This window comes from Garra rufa, chromosome 18 (assembly GCF_049309525.1).
Source record: "Garra rufa chromosome 18, GarRuf1.0, whole genome shotgun sequence".
Taxonomy (NCBI): Eukaryota; Metazoa; Chordata; class Actinopteri; order Cypriniformes; family Cyprinidae; genus Garra; species Garra rufa.
The window spans coordinates 12,798,864-12,809,525 of record NC_133378.1 but is presented as its reverse complement, the minus strand read 5'-3'; the positions used below and the strand labels follow the sequence as shown (position 1 = coordinate 12,809,525).

The following is a 10,662-nucleotide window of genomic DNA, read 5'->3' as shown; positions in this document are numbered from 1 at the left end:
TTTTTCTATTTGAATATATAGTAAATATGTGATTTATTCCTGTGATTTCAAAGCTGAATTTTTAGCATCATTACTCCAGTCGCATAATCCTTCAGAAATCATTCTAATATTCTGATTAGCTGCTCAGAAAACTATTATTATTATTATTATTGTTATTGTTATTATTATGTTAAAAGCTAAGTAGATATTTTTTTACAGGTTTATTTAATGAATAGAAATAATATTTTATATCCTTTGTAACATTATAGTATCACTTTTGATCAATTTAGGGCATCCTGGCTAAATTCATTTCAAACATTTTTTTTGCCAAAAATAAGAAGAAACTAAATATTATTGTGAATAATAATAATAATAATAAAAGTTTCTTGAGCAGCAAATCAGCATATAAGAATGATTTCTGAAATATCATGTGACTCTGAAGACTGGAGTAATGATGCTAAAAATTCAGCTTTGATCACAGGAATAAATACTTACAATATTATAAATATATAAATATAAATATATAAATACTTATATATTTACAATATATTCAAATAGAAAGCAGGTTATTTAAAATAGTAAAAATATTTCACAATTTTACTGTTTTTGCTGTACTTTGGATCAAATAAATGCAGGCTTGGTAAGCAGAAGAGACTTCTTCAAAAAGCATTAATAATCTATAATTAATAATCTATAAAAACTGTCTGAAATAAAATAAATAAATTTCATTCATGAAACATTTGTTTCAACTACAAGTGTTTATTGATCATTTTTTATTTACCAGTAATAGCATTAGCTTACACCAACACAAATATGCAATTTGGTTATTTATGCAGTGCATAATAAACACTGAAGTCAAACGGATTTACATTTATTTGCTGTGCCAGTAATTATTTAGCAAATACTCATCATAGATGCATTTTAAAGCAGCAGTTCTAGGCATGTGATCAAAAAACAAATACCTTACAAGTTTGCCAGCTTTCTTCACAGAGCGATGGAAAAGAGATTAGAACAATCCATGGAATGCAACTGACTTTGCAAATGTGTGCATTAGCGTTCAAATAAAAATGTTTAATGCATCAAATATTTGCACCAGATATTCATCATGGTGTGAACAAACTGTGACACTAAACACAATTTTATGATGAGGTCTCAATATACTCCGAAAAGCATGTGCTTTCCCATCAACAGTGAACTGTTTTAGTATTCTGAAAGCTTATACACAGCATTTACTCAATTCTTGTTGAGGTTGTGTTTGCATGGATGAGAATTAAAATGATGTATGTGTTTGCGTAGAGTAAAATCGAACAGCTGGCTGCAGACTGGAAAGCTCTGGACGGCAGGCTGAAGGAGACGCCACAGCAGCCTCTGTCTCCTTGGACTCAACAAGTTACTCAGCAGCAATTCACAGGTAAGTGCAGTAAAGACGTGTGTTTTGGACGCTCTTCCAGATGTAATTCAGTGTTTACTGTGTGTGTGTGTGTGTGTGTTTCTCAGCGAGTGTGCCGTCTGCGGTTCACATGGTCAGTCTGATGAGCGAGGAGCGCCGCCCCAGCCCAGATCTGGTGGGCCCGACCGATCTCAACCAGACGGCCACAGAGTTGGCGGACTGGCTGCTCCTCATCCACCAGATGCTCAAATCCAACATCGTCACAGTGGGAGACAAAGAGGAGATCCACACCACCATCGGCCGCCTGCAGGTCAGACCGCAGAATTAGACCCGAGGGCGTGTTTGTCTTCAGTTTGAAGATGTTTGGCTTGATAGGGTGGCAAATAGCTAGTAGCTTTTTCCTAAAGTTGAAAATGAAAACCGTGATTTATGGCTGTGTTTATGTCTGCGCAGAATTATTATTCAGACCCCTGCCAGACGGCATCTGGGCTGCTAAACCCTGGTGATTTTTAAAAATCTGTGTTGTAGGTGACTAAAGGTGATCTGGAGCAGAGACATCCTCAGCTGGAGGACATCATCACTCTGGCTCAAAACATCAAAAACAAAACCTCCAATCTTGACGTGCGCACCTCCATCTCTGAGAAACGTGAGCAAATCATAATCATCATCATTTATCTTTACTTTTGATCTTAATCTCAGCCTTAGTCTGAATCTTGCTTTTAGTATTAACTTTTGTCCTAATCTAATTCTTAAGGTGAGACTGCAGACAAAAACGTAGTTTTTTCATGCTCCTATCAAGTTTGAGATTTTGGCCTTTTTGTTTTTTTATAGTGTTTTTTTCAGATTAGTAAAAAGTAAACGCCCAAAAGACACTATTAAGTCTTTCTTTTATATCACTTTATCTATTTGTGTCAGTAGATTTCAATTACAATACATATTTTTAAAGGCCGTTTTCTCAAAATGTTTTTTTTTTTTTTTTTTTTTAATAATCTACACTGAGCCATAAATCTCCACTTTAGTAGCACTTGCACATGCCAAACTTGACATTTTTATTTCTGTCTATATCCTGAAGGTTTTTGAACTTTCTTTTCTGTGTTCTACTGTACAGATGTGAAGTGGTGTAAAAGGGCTTTTACATTTGCCAAAAGTTTTAAAAAGTAATGCAAACTAACGTAACCCATTAATTTCCACAAAAATAAATGTAATTAGTTACTTTTTTAGGCAGTAACGCAATATTGTAATGCATTACTTTAAAAAGTAACTTTTTCCAACACTGATGTCAACCTTAATCTTATGTTTAGCCTTTATCTTAAAGGAACACTCCACTTTTTTTTTGGAAATAGGCTCATTCTCCAACTCACCCCGAGTTAATAAGTTGAGTTTTACCGTTTTGAAATCCATTCAGCCGTTCTCCTGTTCTGGCGATATCACTTTTAGCATAGCTTAGCATAGATCATTGAATCCTATTAGACCAATAGCATCGCGTTCAAAAATGACCAATGAGTTTTGGTATTTGTCCTATTTAAAACTTGACTCTTCTGTAGGTATATTGTGCACTAAGACCGGCGGAAAATGTAAAGCTGTGATTTTATAAGCCGATAAGATTAGGAACTACACTTCCATTTCGGCGTAATAGTCGAGGAAGTTTGCTGCCGTAACATGGCCGAAGCAGGCGCAGTAATATCACGCAGCGCCTGAAATTAGTTCCCAGCTATATGGGAGGAGCTGGAGCTCCAGCTCCCCCTCGCTGGAGGTAAGGGGTTGAGATAGACACCTAACCACACCCTAACCCTACCCCTTACCCTATCCCTAACCTTAACTCCACCCATTTGTTCACTCAGAGGTGGAGCTGGAGGCCATTTGGCTCTGCAGTGAGCAGTACTTGAGCTAGGTTAGCATTTGCACATGTGCTGCGTGATATTACTGCGCCTGCTTCTGCCATATTACGGCAGCAAACTTCCTTGACTATTACGCCGGAATGGAAGTGTAGTTCCTAATCTTATAGGCCTAAAAAAATTGCATCTTTACATTTTCCACCGGTCTTAGTACACGATATAACTACAGAAGAGTCAAGTTTTAAATAGGACAAACATCGAAACTCGTTGGTCATTTTTGAACGCGATGTTATTGGTCTAAAAGGATTCAATGATCTATGCTAAGCTATGCTAAAAGTGATATCGCCAGAACAGGAGAACGGCTGAATGGATTTCAAAACGGTAAAACTCAACTTATTAACTCGGGGGGGAGTTGGAGAATGAGCCTATTTCCAAAAAAAGTGGAGTGTTCCATTAATCTTAGTCTAAATTTGACTTTGCCTTGGTCGTAGTTTTTGTTTTAGCCCTAAGTGTAGCCTTTATATTAATCTTACTGTTTATTATGCTCTCGATCTTTGTCTTTTGATTCCTAATCATACATTATATTATTCTGTCTTAACCTTAATAGCTTGCACCTTAATCTCAGTTTTAGTGCCTGTTTCTCTTTGCCTTAGTTTTAGTCTTTGCGTCAGCCCTAACCTTTGTTTTAGTCTTACATCGTGTCTACACTAGATGCGTCAGTTGTCGCTTCACGTCGTGCCACGCCACAACAGCTTGAGGCTGACAAAGCAACTGTTGCAAATCATTTGAACTGTGTGTCAGTACATCATAAATGGAACGAGACATCAGTTTACTGTTGGGGATGTGTTGTTGCGTCACGCTGCGCTGCTTCCACTGTCGACAGCATCATTGATTAATATGGGTCCTATAGTCTTTTGTGGTGTCTTTATGATTCTTAATCCTTTAAATCATTAACTTAGTTGTAATTGTAATCCTCATTTACAACTTTATGCCTCTTTAGATTTTCGATCCATTATTCAGTGTTTTGAAGATATCCAACTCTAATTAGAGTTTTTGCTGTTTTTAAAGTACTTGCTGTTTTGTTTTGATCAGGAAGTACAGGAGGCTTTGACAAATTGGCTGTTGTTATAAATAGAGAAAAACAAGTAAACACAAACCGTGGTTCTGATGAATAACACCTCACGAAGACATGTATTAATGAAGAAGCGTGCGGCCGACATCTGTTGTGTGAGATAGTGAGACTCATTCTTCTCTTTCTGCTGTGTGTCAGTGGAGAAGGTCCGCAGCCAATGGGACAGCACACAGAACGGCGTGGAGGCGCGGCTTCTGCAGCTCGACTGCATGATTGGCCACAGCGACCAGTGGGAGGAGCAGAGGCGCAAGGTGAAGGTTCTGATTGGTCAAAACGAGATGCATCTGCACAACCTGCTGCAACTGAATCGAGAGCCACTCACTAAACAGATCGGTGACAACAAGGTAAGATCTTGACTCATCTATACTGACCTTTGAAGGAGAGGTTCACTTCTAGAACAAACATTTACAGATAATGTATTCACCCTCTTGTCATCCAAGATGTTCATGTCCGTCTTTCAGTCATAGGAAAATTGTTTTTTGAGGAAAACATTTCAGGGTTTCTCTCCATATAATGGACATCTATGGTGCCCCCAAGTTTGAACTTCCAAAATGCAGTTTAAATGCAGCTTCAAAGGACTCTAAATGATCCCAGACGAGGAAGAAGGTCTTATCTAGCGAACCGATCGGTTACTTTCCAAAAAAAGACAATTTGTATACTTCTTAACCTCAAATGCTCATCTTGTCTAGCTCTGCCTGAGCTCTGTTTTTTCCTGTTCAAGACAACCGATTGTTCCCCTAGATAAAGACCCTTCTTCCTTGGTTAGGATCGTTTGAAGCAGCATTTAAACCATTTTGGAAGTTCAAACTCAGGGCACCATAGAAGTCCACTATATGGAGAAAATACTTAGAACAGACTGAAAACAATGTATTTTTTTACCATTTTTGGGGGGGGCAATAAAATGTTGTATAAAATCAAGCAAATTATATATGAACAAATCCCTCTGTAAAAACCTTCAAGATGTAGACAGGAATAAAAAGCAGTAGTGTCTACAGGCAAAAAGGCTGCTTTTTCATGCACCTATTAAGTTTGAGATTTTGAGCTTTTTGGTTTTTCATATTGTTTTTTTCCTACTAGTGGAAAGAAAACATCTAAAAAACACTTAGTGTTTCTTATATAGTACTTTATCTATTTGTGTCAACAGATTTTAAATACAATGCATTTTTTAAAGGTCGTTTTCTCAAAATTATTTTTTTCTTCTACACTGAGCCATAAATCTCCACTTCAGTAGCACTTACACACACCAAACTTTACATTTTTATTCCTGTCTATATCCTGAAGGTTTTTACAGAGGGATTTGTTCATATATAATTTGCTTGATTTTACACAATTTATTCCCCCAAAAATTTTAAAATATATATTGTTTTCTGTCTGTTCTGACTTTTTTTCTGAATTATGAGTGACAAAATGAGAGACCCAAAATTCCCTCTGTAAAAACTTTTGACTTTAATATGTCTAATAAATTAAACAAGAATGTTGAAACAGACTTCATCCAGTGTTCAGAATTTTGTACTAGAAATGGATGCAATTGTATGCACATTTCATTAAATAATGCCTCATTTGCATATTTAAACCATATTTAAACATTTTAGAACTTGTGATACAAAAAATGTTTGCAATTAACAATTTAATCAATCAACTTGGTAAGTAAGGTGATAACTATTAGTTATTTTTTTTAAGTCAGCAAGATATAAAATAGTTATTTTCCATGTGTAAAGACTTTTTTTTTTTTTTTTTTTTTGCTCCTCTTCTAGTTCAAAATAAGTTTGTCAAGACCTCAGCTCCTAAATTATTTGTGCTAACCCAGTTAGGAGTTGCAGACACAGGCACTTTTCAATAAAGAAATAATGTTTTTGATTTATGTGATGACACTGGAATCTGGCTCAGTGTGATTTGTAGTCGAGTGGGCGAGAAATTCATCAGGCTTTTTTGTGGCACTTCTTGCCGTTTAATTAATTTAGCTCTATGTGTTTTCTTAAATATGTGAACAGTCTTTCACTAAAGTCTGTATTAAAGTGAAGAGTAAACACTCCTGGTATGTTTTGTCAGGAAGTGACAAAATTAAACTGCTTTATTTAATTAAAACTTTGGAGTGGCCTTGTAAGGTACATGTTCCAATTAAGCCCACTATTAGTTTTTCAATAGATTACATTTTGATTAATCATCCGACCTAATTAAAGAACTGCCAATCAAACGCTTAAAAAAATAGTTCTCTCAAAAATGAAAATTTGCTGAAAATTTTCACCCTCAGACCAGCCAAGATGTAGACGAGCTTGTTTGCATTTTTAGTACTTGCTCACCAATAGATCCTCTGCAGTAAATGGGTGCCATCAGATTGAGAGTCCAAACATCTGATAAAAAACATCACAATAATCCATCATTAAGGGGAGACACTAGTGGAAAGAGAAACATCCAGAAGACACTGCTAAGTGTTTTTTTTATAGCACTTTATCTATTTGTGATGGAAGTTTTTCGACATACCCTAACTGTATTGACCCGGACTACGCATGCACATCGCAGAGACAAGACAAGACCAGCATTTGAGGTTAAAACGTATATAAATTGTCAACTTGTTTAGAAAATAATTGATCGTTTCGCTAGATAAGACCCTTCTTCCTCAGCTGGGATCATTTAGAGCCCTTTGAAGCTGTGTTTAAACTGGGGGCACCATAGAAGTCCATTAAATGGAGAGAAATCCTCAAATGTTTTCCTCAAAAAACATAATTTCTTCACGACTGAAGAAAGAAAGACATGAACATCTTGGATGACAAGGGGGTGAGCACATTATCTGTAAATTTGTGTTCTGAAAGTGAACTAATCCTTTAAGAGAGTCTACAGTCTCTCAGAGAAAGATTGTCTCTTTCATTTTGTCTCAAGTACTTCCAGTATTTTTTTGTCAATGCAGTAAGCTTTTCTTATTTTTAGGCCTGGTTGTTTGTCGTCACTTTAATGTATTTTCTCAGCATGCTTAGTTTCTCCTCTAAATGAACACAATATAATTGGCTAAAGTTCATGAATTCAAGAATAAGTTCTGAGCACAGTAAATGCAGTACATGTGGTTTTATGAGATTCAATGTGTTTTTAGTTTTGTGGGCTTGTTAGAAACAGAAAACAGTCAGATAGAGTCATATGTCTGGATTATAATGGCAGACAGAGCATTACATCTTCTTGTGGCTCAAGAGGCTTGCCAAATCTTTTCATTTAATGTGGCTATCAACAGCTTGCTAGAGATATTAATGAATTCCAACTTTCAAATATTGATGATTGCTTGAAGTGCCAAGCAAATATCATATGATGTCTGTATTTGATTTCTTTATTTATTTATTCAAATATATATTTTTTTAATTTTAAAATTCCTGCCAGTAAACAGGTTTCTTTGGATGGCTGATTAAGCTCAGCAGCATAGTTTTGATCTCTTGATCAGATTATAGCAACACACGATGGCAAGAAACTAAAAATGTAATTGCATATGTCAGTAAAATGTCAGTAATGCAGGGTTTCTGCAAAAAAAAAGAGCATCCTTAAACCAAGATGCATTTACTTGAGATGCAAAATGAAGTCTTGATTTTGGAGAAATTGAGCAAAATGAGATGAGTTTATGCTTAAAACAAGTGCAATAGGGTTTTGTGAATGGGGTATGAACATTTTTTGTGTCTTTAATTACTCACCCTCATGTTGTGCCAAACCTGTAAGACTTTGTTAGTCTATGTAACACAAATTAAGATGTTTCTGACAGCTTTCCTACCCTGCATAAACAGAAATGCAACTACCATGTTCAAGGCTCAGAAAGGTAGTAAGGACATCGATAAAATAGTCATGTGACATTCAGTGGTTCAACCTTAATTGTATGAAGCTACGAGAAAATACTTTTTGTGTCCGAAGAAAACATAAACTCCATATTTTCAAACTTGATGTGTTACTGCAATACTGCTGTCCTTTACTTGGTCTTAAAAAGGTCTTAAAGTTAAAGTCTTAAGTTTCCCCATGCATCTCTTATTTTCAATCTTTTTCTTATATATTTCCAAATGAAACTTATTGAGGTCACTCCTCCAGACTTGAACTCATTGGTAGGCAACAACATTTGAAAAAAAATTGATTTGCTTTCTTCAGGTTGTAGATCACTAGAGCTGCAAAATACTGAAAATCAATGATGAAAATAACTAATTTCATTATTGATTAGTTAAGATATGTGCGCTCTGGCGTAGACCCGAGTTGTCCAGATCATGTGAGCATTTCATAAGCTTATAAGTTTCACATGGACATGTTGATGTGTCACATGCTTTGATGGACTAATGTTTGCTGCAATAAAATGTGACTGCAATACTTATATCGATATTAAATTAGCAGTTTGAACATCAAATTTAGCTAAATTTGTTTAAAATTCTACATATGTGACCCTGGACCACAAAACCAGTCTTAAGTAGTTTGGGTATATTTGTAGCAATAGCCTTAAATACATTGTATGGGTCAAAATAGTACCAAAAATCATTAGGAGATTAGGTGAAGATCATGTTCCATGAATATATTTTGTACATTTCCTACAGGAAATATATCAAAACTTAATTTCTGATTAGTAATATGCATAGCTAAGAGCTTCATTTGGACGACTTTAAAGGTGATTTTCTCAATATTTAGTTTTTTTTTGCACCTCAGATTCCAGAGTTTTAAGTAGTTGTATCTCGGCCAAATATTGTCCTATCCTAATTTCAAAAGATTGACCATTATGACTGCTTTTGTGGTCCAGGGTCACATATAATCTAAATTTCAGTATATAAAAGGAGGCTTCTCATCAATTAATTGAAGAAATGATTGCCAAATGAATCATTGCATATCATGCATAAATGAGATTTCATATTAGTCTTGTAGAAGTGTATTTCTGAGGAGTTGTATATAATTTACTCAAATAGTATTATTATTATTAGAAATTATATTTGCACAAAAATGTCAATAAATGTCTAACAAATGCTACTATAATTATGTTGTAATAAATACTACCGTAATTATGCTTTTATAATATTGTGACAATGAATGGTAGTATATATTTTTTCTTTTTAATATTATTAAATATGATTAAACATTAAAAAAAGCGAATAAATACCCCAATAACAATGTTGTGATATTGTGATCATGCTTTCATAAATATTGCTGCAATACTAACAAATAATGCTATAATACTATTACGCTGATAAATACATTATGCTTTTACAATTTTTTTTATAACTAAATGCTAATAAATATAGTATTGTTGTGATATTAAATCATATTTTAATTATCCTTTCTTTATTTTTTTTTATATTATTAAATATTAATATTTAAAAAAACAAATGCTAATAAATACCCCAAATATGATATTCTGATATTAAATAATGTTCATGCTTTCATAAAAAAAATGCTGCAATACGTACTAACAGATATTACTGTAATGCTATTACGCTGATAAATACAACGTTATGCTTTTACAAAAATTTTATAACTAAATGCTAATGAATACTGTAATATTGTAATATTGAATAATATTTTAATTATCCTTTCTTTATTTTTATATTATTTTTAAATATGATTAAATATTAATATAAAAAGCTAATAAATACCCCAATAATGATGTTGTGATATTTAATATTTTATTTATGTGTTCTTTATTTTTTTTAATATTATATTAAATACATTAAAACATGCTATTAATAATTGTGATATTAAATAATATTTTAATTATCCCTTCTTTATTTTCAATATTATTTTTAAATATTAAATATTAATATAAAAATATGTGAATAAATACCCCAGTAATAATGTTGTGATATTAAACCATTTTCATGCTTTCATAAATATTGCTGCAATAAATACTAACAATTACTGCGACAATATTGCACTAATAAATACAACATTATGTTTTTACAAAGATTTTATAACTAAATGCTAATAAATACTGTAACATTTTGATATTAAATAATATTTTAATGATTCTTACTTTATTTTTAATATTATTTTTAAATATTAAATATTAATATGTAAAAATAGAGGGTAAAAAAAATACCCCAATAATAATATTGTGATATTAAATATTATGATCATGCTTTAAATATTGCTGCAATAAATACTAACAAATATTACTGTAATATTACACTGACAAATAAAACATTTATGCTTTTACAAAGATTTTATAAATAAATGCTAATAAATACTCCCATGATGCTAGTTATATTAAATTTGAACAATTAGGGTTTCATTAATTTTGCAACAATGGAAAAAAAAAAAAAAAAAAAAAAAAAAACAATACCATGAAAGTTGCTTTCGTATGCATTTTAAAGTAAAGCCACTATAATTAT

General features: G+C 33.2%; 1 protein-coding gene across 1 annotated transcript in view; it reads left to right on the top strand.

Moving 5' to 3' along the window:
• Positions 1 to 10,662, top strand: part of utrn (utrophin) — a 341,497-nt gene that overhangs the window by 136,314 nt on the left and 194,521 nt on the right. Inside the window, 4 exon segments of the mRNA XM_073822647.1 lie at positions 1,276 to 1,390; positions 1,477 to 1,679; positions 1,898 to 2,015; positions 4,475 to 4,680. Coding sequence (XP_073678748.1) covers positions 1,276 to 1,390; positions 1,477 to 1,679; positions 1,898 to 2,015; positions 4,475 to 4,680 — 642 coding nt within the window.